At 44.5% G+C, this 25833-nt stretch overlaps 1 protein-coding gene across 3 annotated transcripts in view; it reads left to right on the top strand.

Annotated features, from left to right (window-relative positions):
* The window catches only part of VPS8 (VPS8 subunit of CORVET complex), a 1496959-nt gene that overhangs the window by 699495 nt on the left and 771631 nt on the right, over window positions 1–25833 (top strand). For all 3 annotated transcript variants that reach the window (XM_069225817.1, XM_069225815.1, XM_069225816.1), the window contains exons 29-30: window positions 13031–13087; window positions 14647–14729. In XM_069225817.1, the coding sequence (XP_069081918.1) occupies window positions 13031–13087; window positions 14647–14729 (140 nt within the window). The remainder of the gene's footprint in view (window positions 1–13030; window positions 13088–14646; window positions 14730–25833) is intronic.

Raw genomic sequence — 25833 nt, 5'->3', positions numbered from 1 at the left:
AAAACAAGGAGGAGTGACACTTAAGCTGGGCCCTCCCGTAAGGTGTCCAGAGCTGAAGTGACTCCCTCGTTGCAGAATCCTCCATCTTGGTTTGAAGGACAGGGGCCATTAGGTTTAGGTCTGTGTCCCCCTCCCCAAAGGGAGTGGACACCAGGAGGTTATAGTCACCCTCAGGGAAATTAGCCATTGGCTACTGCCCCCGGACTCCTATAACGCGTCTAAATCTAGGATTTAATGGCTCCCCTGAACCTAGCTTGTTAGATTCCTGGCGACCTTACAGGAAGAAAGGAGGAGGACTTCTATGCTGAAACCCCAGAACAGAAAACAGAAGACGAAAACTACAGGCCTGTCTCCAGCTTAAAAAAGCCCTGCAAAAGAAAGTTATGCATCCTACGGGTGAAGCAACCTCTGAGAAGCCCTCAGAGGACTGTCTGCATCCCAGAGGACCAAGAAATCCCTTGGACAGCGGCCCTGTCCAAGAAGAAACTCCATCCCAGGACTCCAGAGCCGGCCCGGATCCGCGAACCCTGCCCCCTGTGCACCAGACGCCCACAGCCTGCGTCCAGGTGGCCCAGCCGACTAGATCTGGTCCCCAGGCGATTCTGAGCAAGTGCCCAACTTGCGTCGACCCCTCCAGTCCACCACAACGACACCAGCAGCCTGAATCTGGAGCACCCCTCTGACCGCGAAAGAACCAGACAAAGATTCCCGACGCTATACTGTACCAGCAGCCCCTAGCCTTGGAGAATCCGACCTTCGGTGCAGCAACATCCAGCAGGCGGCCCCCTCCTTGTCTAGCTTTTGGTTTCCCGGAACCAGCCCCGTAGACTTCACCTGCAGCATCTTTGTGGCCCCCGGGGTTCCCCTATAGGAAAGCATTGGGAGCCCGACGCTGTGTTTGCACCCTGCTCCAGCCGCCCCTGTGCCGCTGAGGGTGTATAATTGGTGCTGACCTGTGCCCCCCTCCAGTGCTCATCTAAAACCCCCAGGTCTCCCCTCCAAAGACGTGGGTGCTTACCTGCAAGCAAGAATGATTCCGAGTGCCCCCAGTCTCCTTAGGAGCCCATGTTAAATATACCTCATCTTTGACCTCTGCACCCGGCTGGCCCCGTGTTACTGGTGGTGGGTGTTTGGGGTTAACTTGAACCCCAACCTGTGGACTTCCTAACCACCAGAGTCTGGAGTTGTACGTCTTGTACTTACCTTCAAATCGTACTAACTTTTCTTCCCCCAGGAACTGTTTCTGAAAATTGTCATTTATTCGAAAACTGTATAACTTGCCAGTTGTAATCAAAGTGGTATTGATACATATGTGGATTACTTATTAAATTACTTAACTGCAACTTGAATCTTGTGGTTCTAGAAATAAATTAAGAAAATATATTATTGCTATATAAAAACCATTGGTGTGGAGTTTGTCATTGGGTGTGTGCTTTCCTTATTGTCTGTGTGCACAACAAATGCGTTGCTGGCAGCGTGGATATTGATGGTACTGAATGAATTTGGAACCCTGTCCCATAGCCACAGAAGGAGTGAAAGCAATGCAGTTGCCGTGCAGTGACAGATTGCCCCAGGGAGCAAACTACGACCCTGCTGTCTTTAAAACGCTCCATTGCAGCATCTTCCTTATCGACAAACAGCCATTCGCTCTACCAATGTCTGTGGTATCTAAAACACCCTGGGTGGTGAAGTTGGAGGCATTTCAGAAGTCCCACAAAGCATGAGAGTATCTACCTAACAGGCAAGGCATGTTCAAGAAGCGCAATGCCAAACTTGTGGAGGAAAGAATCTTTTTGCCAAATGATTCGAGCCACTTGGGTTACCTATTCAGAGTGGTTGTAGGGAAGGCACTTGGATTGGCTTTTGCTGTTGAGCCCTGTACCACTAAGCTTTTGTCCTGGGGTGCTGCATAGGAAAAGGGGGGTGTCCTCAGGGGCAGGATGATCAGGGTTTACAGGGTCCCCTGAATAGGGCTCTGCCGAAACCCCTAGGAGAGGACGTCCATGAGAGCTTAATTGAAAGGGAGCAAGGGCTATGCACTGGAGTGGCCAGCAGGAGCACCTCCATTAAACAGCTGTCTTCACCTCCATGGAGGGGAGCTGTATATCAAGGACCTCTGCCAACCTACTCATCTCCATGGAGGAGGAGCCACTTTCTTTGGTGGATGCACCGGTTGGCGAGATTAAACCAGACTAGTGAGGTGTCAAGCCCACTGGTGCCTCCCCCCCACACCTCCAATGCACCCGCTGCCCAGTACTGCCCGGTGTGATCTGTTTGTGAGGTTTAGATCAGTTCCCCCACCCCACCCTTTTGTACCTTTTTTCCTCTGGAAAGGATTGGCCTATGTCATCTGGAAGGTAAAAGCGTCCCATGGTTGCGATTCTACTGGAGCAGGGAAAAGGACTGTGGATCTGTATCAAAAGGCTTTCTCGGGTCTATGAGCACTGGTTTCGACCTTGGTGTAGGTCAATGAGGTGCCAGCTCGGAGTCGAAGAGGATGATGGGTTCACCTTTGTCACTCACGAGGGTCCAGGATCTGACAAAGGCAGGGGAGCTGGGATGGTGCTCGGGAGCAGAGTTGGTTCAGATCTGGGTGCGGATCCTGAGGGTCCAACTGGGATTGGGCAAGTACTTGCCGAAGGTAGTCCAGGTGTGATACCTCCCCATTACGTGGAACCAAAAGGCGCAGTAGAGGTTGTCGGCTGGCCAAAGATGTGGGCCATGACCTCTTGACCTACATGGGCGAGCCTGGCCTTGTGCTTCTTGCCGGGACTTGAAAGGGTGCAGTTAAAATGAACAGCACATCAATAACTTTTTTTTTTTGGTCTTGTCTGACTACTACTTTTATTTTGAAGATAAGCATTGTGGGGGCTGCCCCAAGAGTAGCAGAATCAGTGCAGAGTCTTGTGATGTCACATCGCAAGGTGATTCAGCGACCTCTCCCAAATCACTGTTGGGTGTATCGACTGACAGTATTTGGAGTTAATGACGGACCCCAAGCAGCAAAGACAAGGTAAGTGAAGATCAGTCAAGGACATCTACATGTGATGTTTTCCACAAGGTTTAAAATCCATAGGTTGTGGAGAGGACATGTCCCTTAGGACAGGGGAATCAATCTTTAAAAAAGGGCTCGACAAACGGCAAGAAAAAGTTGGTCAAAAAGTGGCAGAGGTAGCCCTTCGGATCTGTGACTGCTAGTGCTGAAAGAAAGGAAATGATGTCAACGAATTGAGGTGTGGACTGTATAGGCACTAGGCACACTTCATCCGGTGCCGACAATTTCGACCTGGAGTCGTCAGGGCACCTACCATGCGCATAGGTACTGCTCAAGATTTTCCAGGTCAAGTCTGATGCCTGGGGAGTCAGTGGTTAGAAGTCTCTTTTCAAATATGTATTCTGAAAGCAAAGCAGCTGCTAAAATTCAGCTTAAGGCTGGCGGACACATCCATAATGAGGGCACTCATTCACAGTTACAGAGTAATTTAACACAACTCACAAATAAGACTGTAGGGGAGAAGCACTAAGAGGTCTGTAAAGAAGCAACTTACCTTAAGGAAACTGAAAAAAACAATCCTAAACCTCCATGAAATGTCAAGAATATCGCTTTGAAATTAATCATTTTCACAACAAAGAGATAGTGAAGGGTTTGCAGTTTTACCTATATATGGTAAAATGTGCTAAGGCTTACTGAAGATCTGGCACTGGCAACACGATCATAACCATCAATGTTGAGAATTTAGCTTCCATGGTGAAGTATGTAAACATTTTCAGAACCAGAATCTGAAACACATAGGGGAAAGGAGCCCTATAAAATTCCAAGGTGAGCTAAACACCTCTTTCCGGTTTATAAGTAAGGAAAAGGCTTTACAAAAAATCCCATCTCATCCTGTCAATAGAGAAGGCCCTCAAATTTGACAGTGCCACATACAGGCTTTGTTTGGCTGTGTTACACTATTTCCCATTCACAAATTCAGATACCATTCCTTCTGATTTCTTTTGGATTACCTTAGATTCAGAGTTATATGTTTTGTTTTTTATTGTTTAATAATTATTTTTTAAGTCCTTAAACTTTTTAATTTCATTAGGACCAAGTTTCTATAGAGAAAGTATTTTTTGTTTGTTAATAACTTTGCTAATAACTTTGATGCCGCTTGACGAATATGTACGAAATTTGGCAAAAAACTTGCACGCTCACTTCAGCTGCTGTCTGGAAAGTTTCGGGGGGATCTGTCAAGTAGGGGCTGAGAAAAAGGAGGGGTGGTCCCAATATGCATTTTCCCCATTCATTCTTCCATAGGGATTTTGATCAGAGACCGGGCCGACACCGACTCTAGACGGAATTACACAAGATTTGTCAGAAAGGTAGCTCTTGGTCCAGAAAGAACCCTTTTTTGTTATTTGGTATAAATCCATTCCGTTGTTTTAGAGAAATTAAAGGAAATCAAAATTTGTATAAATAGGGACACAAAGGATTCGCAACCCCTCCCAACCTCGAGTTGAGATCTGATTGGCTGACAGTACTTCAACAAAGAATTGTTGTCAGCCATGTTGAGACTTGGCTTCAGCCGAGTCCCAGAGAAAAATGGAAAAAAAAGAAAAAGGGGCAGGGTGCGGACACCCTGACTCCTCAGGGCTAAAGAGCATTTGTTTGGATTTTACGTCTGGAGTCGCAGGCGATCCACTGAAAAATAAAATGAAAATAAATGAAGCACAGGTCGTGCTTCGTCTTTTGTGAGCCCCCGACTGGGCCACGTCCCGGGGGGTGGTGGGGGGGGGGGCATTAACTATATGTTGGGCACCCCCCCAAATACCCCTTCCCCCTGTAGCCCCAGGAGCCACCGCCTCCAGAGGCAAATAGTTAAAGGGGGTTCTAACACATTGGAGAGGGGCCACGCTTTTCCCTTCTCGCCAACCCCCAGTGCCAGCTCCTGCTATGTCCCAGGGTGCCCGCCCCCAGGACATGGCTGTTTGCTGTGCCTTGAAGCGGCACCTAAGCCATAGCAAACATTCTGTTTTTTGACAGCAGGACCTGTCAAACAGGTCCCACTGTCAAAAACTGGACCTTTCATTTCTGCTCCCTGCACACAGGTTTGGGTGCAGAGGACAGAGATAAAAGATTTGTTCTAGCAAGCGGGCAGCTGCTGTTAAAAGCAGCTGCCTGCTTGCTGGAGCAATCGGACTGCAGGGGAGGCATTGAGGCTCCCCCCATAGTCCCAGATAGCCCGTATGTGCAAATTATAAAGAAAAACATAAAATAATGTCCAGGGACTGCGCAGCGTGGTGGCCTTGAGGCTCCCCCCTGGTCCCTGATAGCCCATAAGGGCACATTATAAAACAAAATGTCCAGGGGCCGTGGGGGAGCCCTTGAGGCTCCCTCATGGTCCCTAATAACCTTTTATAAAATTAAATTAAGAAATGCAAGGACCGCGGGGGAGCCTTTGAAAGCTTTCCCACGATCCCAGATAGTCCATAAAGGGTTAAAAAGAAGAAAGAAAAAAAATGATTAACTCAGTGTGAAGGTCACAGACCTTCACACTGAGCATTCAGGGTTCGAGTCCAGCCAGGCTCGTTTCTCTAATATTTAAGGCTCATACTGAAAGGTGCTCTTCCTCTTTTAAAATAACAAATACTTTTTTCAGATTGTGCAGAAATATCTCATTTTAAGTAGATCATACAGCCAAGCCTAAAAAACTAGCTCTCTCTCTTCCTCTCACTTTCGCACTCTCTCTCTTTCAATCTTCCTCCTCCCACTCACACACCTTCTCAGACACTTACACACCCACTCAGGCACTCATGCACCCACTCACAGACCCACTCAAAGCCTTGTGCACCCACTCACAGCCCCAGTCAGATCGTCATGCACCCACTCACAGTCCCACTCCGACAGTTACGCACCCAGTGACAGACCCACTTACTCTCTCACACCCACTCACAGACCCACTTACAGCCTCATGCACCCACTCATATACCATCGCTCACATTTAGGCTCACATTTTAAACGTACGAAACCATAGCAATTCACCAGTTACTGTTTGTTACCCCAAGTAACTAGAACTCATACCCCAGGTAACTAGATCTCACGTCCCAAGGTAACTAGCCATGCACTGCTAATTACCCCAGAAATCACGGCACTCATGACATCTTTGATAACATCATTGATAATGTCAATATTATCGTTTAAAATCTGAGCCTAACTTAAAGTCCCCCGTAACCTTTGTTTTTTTTTTTTAAGTGAATTTCTATGTTTTTTTTTAATTCTATTGTTTTTTTTCAGTGTACGGACATACATACATATGTGTACACACGCACACACACCACGCACACACACACAAACACATACAGACACACACTTGAAAAAAAAAACTAAATTTAATCAGAATATGATTAAAATCCAAGTTTTTGGATCCAAAATATTGGCAAACGAAATTAGGGATCCAAAATAGTAAGTGAATACCAACCCCTCTTATGTATAATCAAGATTCAAACAATTTAAGCCAATCCTATCTCAGTAGAAGTATAGGCAGTGTCCTCAGTACGCATATAATAATCGAACACCAGTGGTGAGAATGAGCTTTACTTAGAACATAAGAATAAAAAAAAAAAGTATTTGGCGCTCCCACCATGGTCGGCCTCTGAGCGCTTCTCAGTAATGGCTTTCTGGGCTGGCGCGTCCAGATGCAAGGCTCGCAAGATCCACGAGCGATGGTAGAAGTGTGTTGTAGCATTGCTCAAGCGTATCTTGTGGGGGCTTGAGAGACCAGTGCGTGACATCCACAAGAATACAGCTGGAGATGTCGGCGTTCACGCCATTGTTTCCCCTGCTGCAATGTAGCAGCCGGCACTGAAGGCAAGTAGCGTCAGACAATTCAGGTTGGCAGTCTGCATGGTTGGGCTGCTGTTAATACCGTTATTCGCTGCCAATTATTGCTGCGTTCAGCTATGCCTGGCTGTCTCTTGAGTCTCGCATCATCCACGAGGAGGGCTTATTATTCTGCAAATTCAAAGAACATTTAAGGGTCAAGGCATGTCTAACTAACTAAGGATTCATTTTTATGCTCTAGAAGAAAGCAATAGACAAAGACTTACCGCTAAAATTGTGGGATATTGAAGACTTGACTTAAAGTCAGAACATAGATGCTTATCCTGGGGAAAAAGACCACCATCTGGGCCAAGGACCGCAAGCAGGCTAAGCACCACTAGAAGATCCAAGACTGCTCCGTTTCAGTAACCCAGAACTATATTGGAGCAAATCCATGCGTATAGTGGGAGGTCAAGGTTGCTCTCCTAAGAGTGGTGTATTAGGCACTTATTTAGGGCTGTCGTTTGTTTAGGGGTTGCAGTCAGTGCCTAATTCAAAGGCTCCTGATCCCAGTGTCGGCGGAGCATTCACCTGAAGTCTCCAGCCAGGATCATTGTGTTCTCCGGACCAATGAGCTGTCTATTAAGGGCCCCCATCTCCAGCAGCTTTATGACTGGTGGGGCTATTACAGGTCAATCAGCGCTACAAGAGATTGCACAACAGGATCAACAGCAACATATTTGGTGTTATCCAACTCCGTTCCCACCCTACCAGTAGCTTCAATTCTTCAGCAGGTCCTACTTGTGATTCTCTATATGTGAGCAGTCCAAAAACAAGCTAACAATGAGATCAATGAGCAACTGTGTGCTATAAATGAGAATCTGAATGCAATGGTCATCTGGAGCAAGTGGTGGAGAGGAATTCAAACCTTGAAGATAGCTTTAATCAGCTGGGCAGTGCAAAAGTGAAGTCTAAAGAAGAGATTGATGGTTTGAAGGCAAAGCTTGAGGAAATGGAAGAAAAGGTTTGCGATTAAATCTGCATTTTGTGGGCCTACAGAGAATCAGGAGAAGGATCAGAGTGTTAGCAAGCTAATCTAGGTCTTGGTCAAGATGTATGTCATCTCAGAAGCTCAGCTTTTACATAATGATCTTACAACCATGCGTGCGTACAGGGTTTCCGGACACTATCTGTCTAATTCTCAATATCCTAGAAAAACCCTTGTGAATTTTATAGATTACTGTAATAAAGAACACATTTTCAATAAAGTATTTCATTTTCACCGATATATTGCTATCCACATCTCGTCGCTGCAAGGAATTCAAGTCTATGATTGATTCATTTAAGCAAGCTAGTACAGGCAACATTGGTACACCAAGCCAAACTCTGGGTTATTCACAGTGGTTGATTCCACAATTTTTCTACAGTTTTATCTGCTACTAAATTTATTAAAAGTCTTAGTTCCCCCAAGCACAAAGCAATATTCATCACATAATTTTTATTGATATTCCTTATCAAAACCAAAGCGACATTATCTATAAGAGATTTGAATTTCAATAGAAGTCAATATTTGTATCATTCAGGATCAGACATAGCGGCCATTGACAGTTGCTAGGTATGACAAGAGGCTTTGTTATCATATGCAGTGCTTGGAATTTTGGATGCAGAAAAATTCATCCAGTTGGTATAAAATTTGTATCCATGAACAGTTCACTATGCCATATATGTATATGTCTATGTTTCTGTATATTTATCTATACTCTGCAATCTTGCTGTCTTCACATATTCATGTTAAATCACTAATTAATCATAAAGTACCAACTGGTGTATTGTCTAATGGTTCCTATGAGGCCTCTAGCATTATTAGTAGGTAGCAGGCTAGTAAGGCTTTAGAAAGTCAAAGCTGTTTCAACGGGTCATGTAGAATAAGGGGGAAGCCATGTGATTAGAAGTGCAGTCAGTAGTCCTGGGCCAAATGTCTCATTACCTGTGAAAACAGTTGTGGGTGGTATGCCGAGGCACCCACCCAATTCAGTAGGGGAGCAACGGGGGTATGGTCAAGTAGGTTTTGTGATGGAGGGAGGTGTTGGGGGTTTCCCACAGTTGTTTTGAGGGAAGGGTATCTAAGGGAGAGGGGATGCATTTAACTAAAAATGTTAAAAGTAGAATGAGCATACTGAAGCATTCGATTCACCCAGGAAAAAAGATTAAAAAAAGGTAGAAAGAGTAGCTTGAAGTATTCTGTGGATAAGCTGGCTGGAAATTTGCAAGGTAGGGTTCCTTGTCCATATGACTGGATGGCGGCAAGTGAGTTGTGACTCAGGAACAGGTGCCAACCTAAAAGCGTCAAATGCGGGCATGGTTACTAATCTGGTAAAAATAGTTTCCTGTAATGTCGATGGTATTGATAATAAGATCACATTTAGGTCTATGTTGGCCTGGGTAAGAGTGTCTAACGCCACTGTTATGCCTCTGCAGGAATGTATCTTAAAATCTCATCACCTAAGTTCAGTATTCCATACTGTATTTTGCATGCGTTCTTCACATCAGTGGATGCTGCGGTTATGGGAATGGCAGTATTCTTTTAACAGGAGCTTCAGTATCAAGCACTTCAGGTGGGTCGAGATAAGGAGTGAGGTGGATTTGGGTTCAGACCTCAAATCAGCACCAAATCGTCAATTGTATAAGCTATTTTGGGTTAATAGAAGACAATGTTTCTGCTCTAGAAGCTATATTTGACCTGGTTACAGGACCTATGAGGTTGATTAGGGGATGGGGGCTTTAATGTCATTCAGAACGTGAAATTGGATTCTTAGTTTATCGATAAACAAGAAATTGAACCCAAATGTGCCCGTTGTTTGGCCAGAATGTGTTATAATCTGGCTCTATTCGATCCTTGGCAGTCCAAGCATCTGTCAACATTTTCTTATACTTGTTTTTCTAAACGCTTTAGGTCCGCCTCTCATACTGATTTCTTTTTTTTTTTAAGAATTAGAGCAAAGTTTCATGGAACTAGCTCAAACATCAGGGGAGTCTACTTAAAAGCTTGGCTTAAAACCAGAGAACATCTAAAATTGATATAAGCACATTCTGGGACCAAACAAAATTTGCAGACTGTACAGAAAACCAAACTGCTGAAGAAACTTCTGGATTGCAGAGAAACTAGAAGTCCTGTTAGTTTAGTTTCCTCTGTAAATTAATCAGTGGAGTTGGACACTATTATTATGAAAGCATCTGTGGGCAGCTGTCAGGGAGTGTGATGAGATCTGTAAATACCAGACCTCCGAAGATACTGATTACCACTTCAGAGTCTAGGACATTTACAGTAGGGATGAGCTAAAACGTCTGATACTTAAATGTTGGGGGAGACTTAGGGTAGGAGCACTGGAAAGGAATTGTGGAGCCAGGGGGCCTAATCTTACTCTCGCTAATAAAAATGTTTTGTCTGTCATTTTGACTCCTCAGCTACATGGCATAGTTATATCAGAGTCAGAGAGTAGTGAAAATCCAGGTACCTTAGAAGTCAGGGCAAACTGCTTAGTTTACCCCAGTGATGGTTGTCTCACTTCCTTGGTTACTACACATCCTACTGGCTCTCATACCAGAGAACTTTGAGGCTCAAGAAGATAAAGATAACCATCCTTCAGGCAAAGGTCAGATAAGGAAGATAAGAAGGTGGCTAATTTCAGGAGCAGAATATCAGTGTTCAGCAGCAGGACAGGGAACAAAAGAGACTGTGTCTTACACATTAGGTTAAATATTAAAGGTTAAAATGTTTTCTTCAACTCTTAGCCCTTATGCAACTCTCAGTATATACCTCCAAGGGCCCTCAGGATGTGCTCAACAGGAGCAAACATTTCAAGCTCAAACAAACCTTAAACATCTCCCTACAAAATATTGAAACCTCTGAATTCATTAAAGCAACTTGCATGGGACAAAGGAGTCAACAAGAGTTGTGTGGTAGAGGTAACGAACTAGGTGACTGGGCAAAGGCATATTTTCATCAACTGAGGCATCAAGGAGGAGCGGGTTACAGTGACTGGGGACATCTGGATATACTGTCCCCAGTTCTGGTGGGAATGGGTTAAAATTCACCCCACCCTCGTTGGAACAAGGAATAAGAGCAACTAGTGAATCATATTATATTTGGGACGGTCTCATTAAATATAATTGCACACTGCTAATGTGAGGCTTCTCACAAATAAATGAAAAGGAAAAATGGAACGTTTACTTATATTATCACGAATAGTTGTAAGTGGAGATGTTTAGTGCAAGAAGCTGATACTATGAAAGTCTAGTTGAAACATGACATCTTGTGCACCATGAAACTTACGACTGTAATTGCTCTGGGAGGCTTCAGTTAGGAACTCTAATATAATTGCTCTGGGAGGCTTCAGTTAGGAACTCTCTGATATAAGGTATCCTTCTGGTGGCTTTGCCAGCTATGTGGCTCATTTGCTGTATAACAAACCATTGCCTTATTAAGATTGTAATATTATTAATTAAATTGTGAGGGCTTCTGGGTTTCTCAAAAGACAAATACATGTTAAATGTACATGTTACTTCACCTAAATACAAATAATAGAAAAAACGTTGCCCAATAAAATATGTTGCAAACTCAGCTCACTTTGATTATGAGCCCTGATGTACCTAGGATTTTTACTAACTGGGGATATTAGATCCCTTTTAATAGGCCATTCTGAGCCAGTTGAAATGATAGACTGGTGAGACTGGTGTGAGGTGTCCCCCAATTGAAAGGGAGAGAATAGTTTGCAAGGGATGGTTTTATTAAACCCACTGCATTCACTAAACTTAAGGGCTATAAACTGCATAAAGGCATCTGATGTTTCTATATGTTGCACCAATTATTCTAACTTCTGTAATGCAGTGTTAGATTATCCTTTACTTCCATTACATCGTTTCAATATTGTCACTTTGGGGGGCCAGAAGCGCGTCTGTGGTGGCTGAACTAGTCAGGACCAGTCAGTCAGCACACTAGTAGCTGGTAGGTTTTCAGGGGGCACCTTTAAGGTGCCCCCTGTGTGCGTTTTTTAAATTAATCCGTCACTGGGGTCTGTGAGGGTTTATTATTTTCAGATGGTTGATACCAAACATCCCAACATTCAGAGAAGCTGTCATGTAGCGGGGCAACCCGTAATGACCGGTGTTTAGCACATGCATATAAAACAGCTTTCCTGTGCACTTAACGTGTCTCAGAATCGACAGAGACATAGTAGGGGTATATCTGCTCATGCACATATGCCCTCACGTCTGTCTGGATGCACCCTGACTTAGGGATGCCTTACACCTGGCACATGCTGTGATGGGGACCTGACACACAGGGGTGGGTGACAGATCGTATTTTCAAATTAGGCTGCACCAACACACAGTCTGATATAGCAGCACTGAGTGGGCTTTGGTGAGGAGTCACTGAAGGTGACACAACTGGTGCTGCAGCCCTCAGAGACCTTCCTTAGTACCCCAGGCACCAGGGATACCATTTACTAGGGACTTACCGTGGTTACTAAAGAGTATGCCAATTGTGCAAAACAACTGAAGTTTTGGGGAAAGCGATCTGGCACTGGGGACCTGTTTAGCAGGGACCCAGTGCACTAACAGTCAAAGCTACGTATTCTAATGTGAAGAATCTGCAGTTATATAGGGTGTGTACCAAAAAAGGTGTTACCAAAGGTTAGTAACCTGTTCCTTATATCTTTAAAGCTAGCACTCTACCACTGGCTGTTTGATACTTCACCTTTTGGAGTGTGTGGTGCTTTGAGTAGCCAAGCAGCTTTTGGGCGTGTGTTTTCATTATAAATTATATCAAAACATGTCTGCATCATCACATCGGTACATATTTTTGTAAATGTTCATCAACTGTGTTGTCTTAAATAATGGCGATTCCATTCTTCTTCTGCAGAATATTTGCCTGGTGTCCTACATTGTTTATCACAAAATGATCATAGCACCCATGGTGAAACCTAGAAGCAGTTGAGTTACTGGGCACAGAGGCATCGTTTATATACTAAGGTGCCACATCTCATGTATACCAAAAACTGTATGTATGAGCCCTTGGCCTTCAGCATTGTTCTTGCAGGCCTGCACTTCCTGAGGCATACATTGGTGACTTATTACAGTCTTTTATGCCTAGTTGTAATATAATATTATAGGTGTAATTTAAGAAAGTTTGAATCCTCAGTCTATGTTATGACCCTTATTTGTTTTAAATAGGTGCTCGAATTTCTCTGCAGCCCAGATGATGACTCCAGACATTCAGAAAGACAGCAGGTACCCTTGTGCCTTTTTCTTAAAAATCGTTGTGGGTGCCATTATCTGTGTTGTAAAATTCCTTCCGAACTTTTAGCCTATATAATCCTTAAATTATTTAAAGTATATTAGTTCATGCCTTACTGCTTATAAATGTAATATTATGTATCTGATGGGGATTTCTAGTTGCACATTCCTTGCATTTGAATGCTCCCCAGGCGTCAGACTGGATCCAGAAGATTTTTGTGAGCAGTACCCCTATGTGTTGTTAGGTGGCATCATTCGGCTGTGTATCTGTCGTCGCCGTTGTCCTCATCAGATATGATGTTGCAGTTCCTATATAGTCGCCACTCTAGCGCACTGACCTCATTGATTTTCTTTCCACATCAGCAAGTGCTGATCTGAAGAGAGCTACCCCTCATTCACTTCTTGACTGACTTTTCTTTTTGTCATTGTGGATGTCCTTCAGAAAGACCAGTTCAAGTTCTGTGGATTCTTTCATCAGGCGATGTCCTTGACGGATCCACACCTTGTGTATCTTTTGTGCTTAGCGCATGACAACGACCCGAAATTGTGCTCTGTATGTTGGGCCATGAATCCAAAGGCCTTGAAGAGGCGGTCCCTGAAGCACCATAAGTGCTTACCACACACCAGGACAGCTTCCTACACTATTGTCTTTCATAGGAATGCTTTGGGCATAAATGCCTTTAGCTCATACTCAGTTTATTTGCTAAATTCGGCAGTAGCCTGCTCAATTGCTCCAATACTTTACCAAGACATGTGGCCACATTATCAGAATTCAGTGGGATTAAATCCTCAAGCCAATCAGCACAGGATGTCTAATTGTTCAAAGATCCTTCGGATCAGGGATTCAATGTAAGATGATAAACAAGACATATATCAGCACACTGATTGATCAGAAAAGTATAAAGTGTGGTAATTAGTTTGAAAAATTACCCCAAAAACGTTTTATGGATCAAATCTGTTTATTGATTTAAACATATAAACATATAAGGTACAGAACATCTCAGCATGACATATAGGATGCACCACCGTGGTAGAGAAGCTCCAGCGCGGCATACAAGAGTCCCTCTATTGAATCCCTGGACTATGCCCCAAAACGTTTTATGTCAAGACTTAAAGGAAAATTCCAGATTTCGGTTTTGTCCACATCCTACAAATTGCCTCTTGCAGTATTTTCTTCAAATGGGCAGTATCTGAACTGCTCCTGACAGAAGTGATGCTGAGATTGTATAAATAAAGACTTAACCAATATGATGAGAAATTTTGCTGTGATTTGTTTTCTTTTGAGAAGTATTGCTTTGTTTGTTCTTTCATGGACTGAAGAATATTTGTCTGGATAGTAGCCACTTGAGTTAACAGTCATATTATTGAACGTTCGTTCTAAGCACTGGGAATGTAATCTTTCTGGGTTGCTTTTGTGTTAGGAATTTGTGGTGTGACAGTCATCATTTCATTTAGGATTGCATGCATTTCTAAAGGTTGAACAAAGGACCTGGAGGTTCTAATGATGAAGAGTGACATTTTATTTGATATGACAATACTCCTTTTTCTCGTAGGTTCTTTTGGAACTTCTCCAGGCTGGTGGTATAGTTCAGTTTGACGAGAACAGGCTGATATTTTTGGCAGAAAAGGCTAAATTGTAAGTCTGACTGACCTGATTACTTTAAGCATGATATATCTAAAATTGACAGCCACAGCATCCTCCATTCCAGACTACTCCCCAAGGTTTTGAAGATTACATTTTAAAAAGCTAAATCAACCTTGTGTTCCTATTGAGTGTTTAAGAAATCGCCAAAGACTTAGTGTACTATTGGAACTGAAGTGTTTTTGTCGATTGTTCACAATATTTCTTTTTTGTATGGCTGCAGACTGTATGATATATTTAAATTGATGCTTTCAATATATGGCATTTTTATTTTTGACTTGGAGTCTGTTGTTTATAATACTTTTCTACCTTCACCAAATTTACTCTTGATATTGAAGCAAACTGATATATTATTGAATTCAAGTAAAACGTGTTCAAATATTTTTAAGTTAAATCCCAGGCGCAGTAAATTAGGCCCATAAATATCTCCGTGCTTCAATATAATTCAGTATTCTTTCAAATTGAGAATTCCACCTGTGTTGTAAATAAAAAAATGTATATATATAATTTAAGTCTTAAATACCAAAAAAATACACAGCAGTTAATACAATGCAAGCATTGAAGGCATTCCGATTGAGAAAAATACTTCAAAGCACAGTAATGAGAATAATGCAAAATCACTTAAAACATCAATGGAGAAGTAGTTCATGTCAATTAAAATAACGTGAGACAGACTGAGAATGCAGCTTAGACATAATTTATCAGTTCGTACCACTATGTGCCTTTATCAGCTTTGTTGAGTTAGATGAATTAAGGTTTCTCAGTGGGCTTACTGAAACACATAGACTTCTATTGAGATGATATGTCGATCTCTAAAAACTAATTGTCAATGAATGCTTGCTCCTTGACAAGATAAAATGTACCTATTGGCTCAAAAGCTTGTATAAAACCAGTTTCTGTCGAAACAATCTCAATGCTTTCCATCACCCGTCCAAGCTCTCGGTCATTCACCACCCATCAAAACTTGTCTTTTCCTGATTGATATCCAGCGATATTGCAGATCATCTTAATTGACTCAGTCAAAGAGAAATTCTTGATGCCCCGGTTCCCTGTGGAAGAGATACCTGAAAGTTACATTCTTATTGCCACTCTGAGTAGGCTATTAGTTACATTGACAGTGGAAATCAAGCCAGTTTTCAAAACATTCGCCAGCTGCACCTACAAAAACATTCCTCTCTGTTCATTACAAGATTAGAGCATCAACGTGTATAGGATATACACTGACAAGCAAAATTCCACAAAATCCTTTTTGTGCAATAAAATGGTGTACTCTGGAAGAAACAATCCCCTGGCTGGATCTTCCTGCCAGATAGAGTTACACAGACTACCTATCTAGACACCTAGACGTAAATCCCTTTTTAAGAGACTATAAAAAGCTAGGTTGTAATGGTTGTATCACCATGCTGGGAGGTGGTAATTTTTAGGTCGAGCTTACAACTAAAGTATTTAGGTCAAGCTTAGGACCTCTTGTATACTCTAGTAAACTTCTCTTATTGGCTTAAAAGCATCCCCCTGCTTTTCATTTGTTTGTTTTAAAAATCTTTGCTTGCTAGTGGTCAGTCCTGCTTCTTTGTCCCTCCTTTTTTAGGGTCGATTCTGCGTTGCATGCGCTCGCGCATGCGTATCGCAGCGAGACGCTTTAGTGTTTAGAAAAGGGCTTTGAGCCCTGTCGACGTCACGTCAGTGTTTTTCTTTGGTTTGTGGGCTTGCCTAATAAAATCTGCTTGCTTTCATTAGTCGAAGGCATGCATACGTCATGTCTTTTCCGGTGGCTAGCCCTCCTCGAGCGCATCGACCAAGTACAGAAAACATGCGAGGCTCGCTGTTTTCTGTCCGGCTCGTGGACTACTTTTTCTCTAATTTACTAGCGCGATTTCGTTTGGCAGAAGTCGAGCGCTTTACATAGTTAATTGCACTTTTTTGGGTTACGTACATAAATGCACTTTTGCTGATAGGTGAAAAGTCGAGTTAGGAGTTTACATCGCTATCAGCTCTAACATGAGCAAACGCGAGACCCGTTGCATTGCAAATGCTGGTTTCTTATGCTGCTCCTAGGAGGAGAGATCAAATAACCATTGTTTCGCTTTGTTGTGTTTATCTGTTTGTGGGAGGACTTTTTTTTTCCCCTGATTGTATTCCACTGTGGGTGCTTCAGGCCTGCCTGTAGCTGCTTGCATTTTTATACAGCATTCTGCTCTCCCACCTCCTCCTAACCCAGAAAAGACCAGCTGTTGCGCTCCAGTCAGAGCTGCTGTGATGGGGTTGCTGCTCGGTGAGTGCGGGCGGGCGCTTTCTTGTATCTTTTAACTTCTTTTAACTCTCTCGGATCTTGTAACTTCTCTCCATATACAGTGCCATTTCAAGGTCATAAATACTTGTTTTACCTGGCTTCACTTCATTTTCATCATGTCTTGCCCCCTTGATCAATCTCCTGGTGGTTTTTGAATCTAGCTGCACTTTTCCTACCCCTGTCTAGCTCAGAGCCACTGGCGTCTCCCCAGCCCGCCCTGCTAATGCTGTTGCCAAGCCTCAGACAACATGTGCTACGTGCCATTGCACCATGCTTGTATTTCTGAAGAGGGAAACAATGCTAAAGAAGATTTTGGATGAAACCACCCGCCCGGCCTGTACTGAATCACTGTCTGGGAAGAGCTGGGCTCTGTCCTCAACATCTGGGACAACACTTTTCCAGATAACAGATACCACTCAAGGAAATGCTTCCCATGGACAAATGTTCCAGGACTTCAGCTGTAAGGCATAGAAGGTGCTTCAGGTGAAAAGTCGTAATAAATGATGTGAGATATCTCAGCATTACAGTGTCATCCTCAGCCCGGACTAAATCATAGACATCAAATAGATTTCTCTTTCTCATGTATGAGCTGTGATACATGCCTGTAGTCGGCTAGATAATTCTACACACAGACAAGCACAAACTAACTCACGCATACGCTATCAAATTCAGTCAATCGTGTACTCTTTCACTCTTACCTAAAGCTTTGTGCCGTTCTCAAACACTGCACCGCAACTCCTTCTCACTTTCTCTCCCATCCTCGCATCTTTGTATAGCTTGTAGAGGGTTTTAAAAAGCATCCGGTCACCTTTTATAAATACAATTATGTTACAGGTTAAGCTTTCTGCCCGAAGGCCCCCTTCACATGTACCTGACACATTCTTATGCATTTAGATAGCGAAGCCCTGTTAAGTGAGGGCTGAGTCCTAAGATCCACCACCATTGAGATCCCAAAGCCCATATGTTTCAATAGCATGAGATCAGTTTAAAATCATCATGCAGTTTGTTTTCTTTCAATTGAATTGAGTGTGAAATCAGCAGGCCCGTCAAAAGATGGGCACAGGGGTCATTATTTCCTGGCCCCGCACTTTTTGGGCGTCCTGAGTTCATTTATAAATTTTACAAACAAAGCTACCCTGCTTATTAATGGCGTGGCAGCTTACACGATCGATAGCGCCGGGCTTTTTTTTATTTATTTTTTTTAAACAACTTCTGTCTTGTCCCTATATTGTGGAAAAGACCCGACAGTCAGTTTGTGTAGAAGATTTAAATGGTGGGCTGGGCAGTATGGCTCAGTGAGTTGAAAGACTCCCAAAGACAAACGTGCAAACAAAACGTAGTGATGTGAAAAACACACAACAACATACAGCAAGACTCGCCCTTCTCTCCTTTCGAGACTGGTTAGTTTAATTCTATAAACAACGTTTTGCTTTTTGAGAGTGCCATATGATATTTGTTGATTTATTTTTTTACAATGGAAGTGTGTCCAAAAATATTTTAGTATGAGGTCTGTGTCTAAGCATATTACCACTTTTTTTCCCCCCAAAATGTTAACAAATTGATGTGTCTACACTTTGTTTCTAAGTTAGAAAAAAAATAGACATCTTACATGCTTTGAGAACTACAACAGAATGATTAACAATCCAAAACACATGTTGTTTACTATAGCAAGGGTTGTCTTTGCAGCTGACAAAACAACCTGCTTCCCAGACACAACCTTTGGTTGTTCAATCGCCACACAGCACGGCTGGCTCCAACCTTTAGCACCTACCCATAAACAAAGAAAGATGTGAGCGCTTTAAGGTAATATAAGGTGTTTAAGGTAGCCTAAAGGCTTGGACTCACAGAATGGTGCACTTTAACGCCCTGTTCTACCCCTTTTCATCCCTGGCAATTCCAAACGGACTGGTTTTAGCTTGTGTAATCTTGCATAAAATCTTAATTGCTTTTGTAACGAACAAGATCTCAACCTCTTTGCAGTTTGACTATGTTTTTTAATTTGTTATTATTGCTATTTTAATTGTTTTACACAGGCAAATAATGTTTTACTGTTAGTCTCTGTTCTAAATTTTGTTTGCGCAATTAAAACAAGGCGAATAATGTAATTTGTTACTGAATTGCACATGGAATACCAGTATCAATAAACCTCCTGTGTTCATGTTTATCTTTGCAAGAATCACAGCAAGGAGTAAGATACTATCTGATAGAGACTTCTTGCTGCAGATTCTGTACCTTTAGAATTTCCAGGCGTCGGCTTGGAACATGATACTTTTGCTGAGCAATACCTTTGTGTGCGCCGTCGGGTGGCATCGTTCGGATGTGCATGGCGTAGTTTGAGCAGTTTGTGACGTCACAGTCGCCTATAAAGGCACCACCGAGATGCATATACATCGGTTCTTTTACTTCTGTGCCGGTTAAGCCCAGATTCGGGACAGAGCTATTCTCTGTCTTTTTTGATTGGTCTTTTTTAACCTTTTTGTCAAGACTTTTTCTGTCTGTGCGAGGATGACCTCGAGAAAGACTGTATTCAAGCCGTGTGGCGCCTGCCATTTCCCCATGTCCGTGACTGATCCACACCAGGTATGCCTATGGTGTCTCGAGTGCGACCACAATTCAAAGTCATGCTCGGACTGCCAGGCCATGGCTCCGAAAGCTTTGAGGGAGTGGTCCCTGAAGCTAATGGCGCCCGACAGTCTACATCGGCCGCCACAACTACTCGGAGGTCGCGGTCCTGGTCGAGGAGAAGGTGACAGGACAGGTCCAGGATCCTGAAGTCCTCTTCATCTCACTCGAGGTTCTCAGGGAAGAGGCACAAGAAGAAGAGGGAGAAGTCCAAGTGGACTTCGACTCCACCTCGCCCGTCAGCTGACGAGGCGACCGACGTTCCAGGCACAGTCCCTCAGAACCGATGCCGGGGACCACTCCGCACCTTCCTCCCTTTCTGGAAGCCGAGACACCCCCGCTCAATTGAAGGAATTTAATGAGGCCACATGCCTTGTGTTGGAGTGGGCTGGCCCTGTCAGAGCGCCTTCGGCTCTGCAGGGTTGGCAGACGCCTCGTCAGGTTCCACAACGGCGGCTTCGGCTTCGATGGGGCCGTGTGGATCCGATCCTGGATCCAGAATGGCGTAGCTTCATACATTTTACCTTCTCCGGCACCGCTTCTGACGTCGATGCTTCCGGCACCCACCAGTGGCATGAGCCCTATTCTTATTACCGACGATTCAGAGCAGGACTGGCATCACACGTGCCGATGCCCACAGGTGCCAAATTTATGTCTGAGCATTTACTTGAACAGCCAGGCACTGGTGAGGAATGAGAAACCCTTATGGAACCATTGGACTGGTATGAGGAACTAGGAGAGACCAGTGGACTGGACACCTTTGCAGATACTGGCTTGCGCTCCCCTATGTGGCTACAGAGGAGGGTGCATCATATGCAATGGTTGTGCGTAGGGCTGCAGAGGTCCTTGACCTTGATCTGTCTTCAGTGCCAGTCAGGACTAACCTCCTGATAGAGGTGCTTGAACCGGGAACTACCACATCGGAACCAATGTTGCCCTTCATTGAAGCACTCACTGATCCAAACCCAGCACAGGGTCTCCTGTAAACAGGACACCATCGCTTGGCACCCCGCAACCCTAGTTTCCTCACACAACACCCTACCGAGCTTAGTAGTTCAAGCATCTACTTCCCATGGCGCCCTCCCTTCCGCACCTCCAGATAGAGAATCCAGGAGGCTGGATCAGCTTGGGAAGAAAATGTTTTCTTCCAACAGCCTGGCATTGAGGTCGGTAAAAACCTCATGCATATTGGGATGTTTTTCCCACAGTTTGTGGAATACAGTGGCACAGGTACTGCCTCAGGTCCCAGAGGACGTGATAACTGGTTCTCTCTTAAGCAGTTAAGGACAGGAGAGATGCGGCAAAGTTTACCATCAGGTGTGTTTTGGACATGTCTGACACATTTGTAGCGCAAGTTCATCAACAGTGGCTCTTCAATGCCACGCCTGGCTATGTACATCTTGCATGTCGGGGGGTGTCCAGGCAAACCTTATGAACATGCCCTTCGATGGGTCCTGCCAATTTGTCGAAAAAGGCTTGGTGCTGAGCGCTCTAAGGACTCCCAGCCTACGGCCAAGTCCGTGGGCGTCTTGGCGACCCTTGCCAACAGTCAGTCTATTGCACCTTACGTGGCTTCAGAAGGGGCCTGGCACCATGCCATCCACAGACAAGCCACCGTCCTGCGCCAGGCCAACAGCTTGTGTTGTGTGCGGACGCGGTGCCTTCAGACCCAGGGGGTCTTGCCAACTGTCGTCCACCACCCAGCCCCCACCTCTACAACATCCTAGCCCTCATAGTGAGAATCTGCAAGACCATGTACGTCGAGTTGGAGGGAGGATTCAATTTCATCTCCCTCACTGGCGGTCCATAACATCGGACAAATGGGTCTTGCAGATCATATAGAAAGGCTATTCTCTCCCATTCCGGTCTTTCCCTCCCCTTATGCCTCCCTCAAAAGAACAGCTGATGGACAATCACTTAATTTTGCTCCGCGAGGAAGTTGTGTCTCTCTTGGCCAAGGGAGCCATAGAAATGGTCCCAATATCAGAAGTAGGCAGTGGTTGTTATTCCCGCTACTTTCTGATACCTAAAAAGAACAAGGGTCTTCGCCTTATCCTAGATTTACGGAATGCCAATCTCTTCCTCAGAAAGGAGAAATTGAAAATGCTTGCTCTAGCTCAGGTCTTGTCTGCCCTAGACCAAGGAGACTAAATGGTAGCGTTGGACTGTCAAGATGCATATTTCCATATACCCATCCTGCCTACCCACAGGCGTTACCTGCAGTTCAGGATGGGCCATGAGCACTTTCAGTTTACCGTGCTCCCTTTCAGCCTCACCAGCACCCCTGAGGTGTTCACCAAAGTGATGGTGGTAGTTGCAGCTCATCTGCGCATGTTAGGGGTTTCAGACTTCCCCTACCACGACAACTGGTTGTTGAAGGCTCCTTCGCCCCCGGCTCTCGTCACCCACCTTCAGACTACGTCAAACCTCCTGCATTTGCTAGAGTTCACTATAAGCATGCCGAAGTCCCACCTGACTCCCTCTCAGACGCTCCCTTTCATCAGAGCTGTTCTGGTCACTATGCAGTTTCAGCCCTATCGTACCGAGCAGTGAGTCCAGGATATTCAGATTATTGTTCCGATGTTTCGTCCTCTGTCTTGGATTTCTGTGAGACTGACTCTGAGGCTGCTGGGCCTCATGGCCTCCTGCATCCCGTTAGTAAAACATGCCAGATATGCAGTAGGACCTCAAGTTCCAGTGGGTGCAGCATCATGGAAATCTCTCCAACATGGTTCAGATCTCAGAGGGAACTGCAAAAGATCTGCAGTGGTGGTTAATGAACCACGATTGGATCAGAGGCAGACTTCTTTCCCTTTCCCTACCAGATTTTACAGAAGTGGCAGATGTGTCACTTCTGGGATGGGGCGGCCATCTGGGAAAGGTGGAGATCAGAGGTCTCTGGGGGAATCCAGACTCCATATCAACTTGCTGGAGCTCAGGGTGATCTGGCTAGCATTAAAGGCATTTCTTCTGGTTGTTAAAGGGAAGATAGTGCCGGTGTTCACAGACAACACCACCGCAATGTGGTACTGCAATAAGCAGGGCAGTGTAGGGTCATGGACCCTTTGTCAAGAGGCCCTTGCGCCTCTGGACATGGCTGGAACAGCAGGGCATAACCCTGGTTTAACTCCTAGCAGGTTCTCTGAACTCCAGGGCAGACAAACTAGCCGTCGATGCCTAACGGATCACAAGTGGCGTCTCCATCCAAGCTGGCACAAGAACGCTTTAAGCAGTGGGAAGAGCCTTGGTTAGATCTGTTCGCCTCCAAAGAGAATCTGAAAAGTCAGCAGTATTGCGTGCTGGAGTTTCCGAGGCAGCACTCGCTCAGTGATGCTTTTTGTTGCGAGTGGAGTTCAGGCCTCCTATACACATTTCTGCCCATACCCCTTCTGCCCAGAGTTCTCAAGAAGATAAGGCCCAAGTAATCCTGGTGGCTCCGGACTGGGCACGGACATTCTGGTATCCCGAGCTTCTTAAAATGAGCATCGATCCTCCGATCAAGCTGTCCCTTCGGGAAGATCTTCTGTTGCAGCAGCAGGGGAAGGTTTTCCATCCAAACCTGTCAACTTTGCACCTCCATGCGTGGAGATGGAGCAGTGGCAGTTGACAGCCTTTGACCTTTCTCCCAAAGCCTGTAAAGTTATTCTGGCAGCTAGGTGTCCTTCCACCAAGACAGTATACGCCTGCCGTTGGAAACAATTTGTATATTATTGTGCAGAAAGATCTATTAATTCTCTTTCTGCTACACTCTCTGATATGAGATGCAGCATCTCTTGTCAAAACCTCCGTATCTCACCATTCATGCCTCTTTTCTCCCTAAGGTGGTGAACCCATTTCACCTGGGTCAGAACATCACCCTGCCCACCTTCTTTGCTCCACCACATCTCTCTGAGGAGGCACGACTCCATTGACTGGACCCAAAAAAGCATTGACCGCACAAAAGAGTTCTGGGTAGATGATCAACTCTTTGTGGGGTACTTGGGAGCAAAGAAAGGTCAGGCAGTGCAGAAATGAGCCATTTCACGCTAGGTCATCCCCTGCTAAACATCTGCTACGCTCTGGCCGAAAAGCAGCCTCCTGATGGCTTGAGGGCTCATTCCACCTGGGGCAAAGCTGCTACCACTGCGTTAGCAAGAGGTGTACCAGTCCTGAACATTTGTCAGGCTGCAACGTGGGCGTCTCGGCACACGTTTGCGAAACACTACTGCCTGGACAGTCAGGTCTGCAGAGATGGGCACTTTGTCTGTTCGGTCCTGCAGTACTTTTTAGTTTGAGGACTATTTGACCGCAGCCCACCTCGGATGATGGTATTGCTTGGGTATCTATTCTAAGGTAAGGAATCTGCAGCTAGAAGTCTCTATCAGATGAGCAAGTTACTTACCTTTGGTAACGCTTTATCTGGTAGGGACTCTATCTAGCTGCAGATTCCTTACACCCACCCATGCCTCCCCACTCTGCGGACCCATTTACTAGAGTTAACGATTGTCCCTTTCAGGGCCCTAGTTTTTTTGCACAGACAAAACTGTTGGTTCTTTCCATGGTTCTGCGCTTCTGACGTGGAAGTTTGTGGAAAAGTACTGAGGTACACGTGCCTGGGTGGTGCTTTTATAGGTGACCCTGATGTCACAGACAGCTCCAATGACACCAAACTGATTTGAACTACGCAACGCGATGGCACGTGCAAGGGTATTGCTCAGCAAAGGTTCTGGATTCCAAGCAGAAGCCTGGCAATTCTAAAGGTAAGGAATCTGCAGCTTGATAAAGTCTCTACCAGATAATGCGTTACTGAAAGTAAGAAACTTGTTCGTCATTGCACCGAGTTTATGTTTCCCCAGTCGCATTCCTTACTGTTACAAGTCCACCAAATACTTCATACAGTCAGTTGCCTCCTGGGCTCAACCACCCCAATATATGTATAGTAACTGCACTGTAACTTTGGTCTGAATCATTTATATACCGTGAGCCTGCAGCAGAAAACAGGCATCCTGTTTTTTGTAACTGTAAGGAGTAGGCACTGCAACCTGTGCATCTGTTTTGCTATTTATTTACCGATCAGAAACCAAGAGCACATGGTGTAGTGATTGTCTTTTTATTTTGTTAGTAATATGTTAACCATTAAGTGATATAGAAAAAGTGTCACTGTGGGCACTAGTGCAAGTGAGGAAAATTACCCCTTCTACCACCTGGATGTGTATTACAAGATAGTAATTTTTGTGGTGGTGCAGTGGCCCCTGAAAACCCCATACCTTGGTGACACTGCACCTGCTGCACTAATGTTAAACACGCTCCCGCGGACAACAAATATGGCATTGTAGTAGAACTCCCCACTCAGATGTAGGGCGGTGGGTGACACGGGAGGCTCCTATGGCAGTGTCTCCTGGTGCACTATGTATAGTGGATTACTGGCAAAAGGGTTGAACATTCAGTGCCTAAACAAGCCTGCTGATTAGCTATTAATGTAACCTGTCACCCATTAGCTACAGTCACAGTTAGGTAGTTTAGTGGGTTGAGCTCCAGCTGCAGTAACGTGTGCAGCCTGCTGGAGCAAAGGTTTGTATTTTGGTGGTGGCCACACAGCCTTTCATCCTTCGGGATGAGTGCCACAGATTTGTGTAATGGCTGTGGCTTAGATGCCAGTATGCCATCTTGTTGCAGCATGGTAAGCGTTCTACTTACTTGGTGAAGAGAGAGGATGTGGCGTGTAATGTAATTGGTGCTCATTTAAACCATTATCACTCACGCCTTAGAACACCATAAAGGCCATATCATAGCAGTTTATAAACAGTTTATGAATATTTTTGAACATCAATTACAACCACAATGTAATACAACACAGCTAACGGAAAAAACTCTCAGAAGTGAGACTTGTTGGCTTTGCCAATGCTTGTTTGATCATTTAGGACCGTCACTGTGGGAGGGGAGAGGAATAATTTGGAGAATGGCCCTTAATTGCGTTCATATAATATAAGTACAACAATACTCCTTGTCTAGAAGACCACAGGCCCATCATCCTTACCTTTTAGAGACGTACCTCTCAACCCTTAATGCTCCATGACAGAAATATAAGCTCCTCATGACAGGTTTAACTAGACACATAGTAGATGTTTCTCTTCTATGAGAAACACATCTAACAAAAACACAGAATCTTTTTGCAGCAAGGTGCAGTGTACACCGTTATATCTCATA

The sequence above is a fragment of the Pleurodeles waltl genome, chromosome 3_1 (assembly GCF_031143425.1).
Source record: "Pleurodeles waltl isolate 20211129_DDA chromosome 3_1, aPleWal1.hap1.20221129, whole genome shotgun sequence".
Classification (NCBI taxonomy): domain Eukaryota; kingdom Metazoa; phylum Chordata; class Amphibia; order Caudata; family Salamandridae; genus Pleurodeles; species Pleurodeles waltl.
The sequence above is the reverse complement of the archived record's forward strand: the minus strand, read 5'-3'. Positions and strand labels throughout refer to the sequence as shown.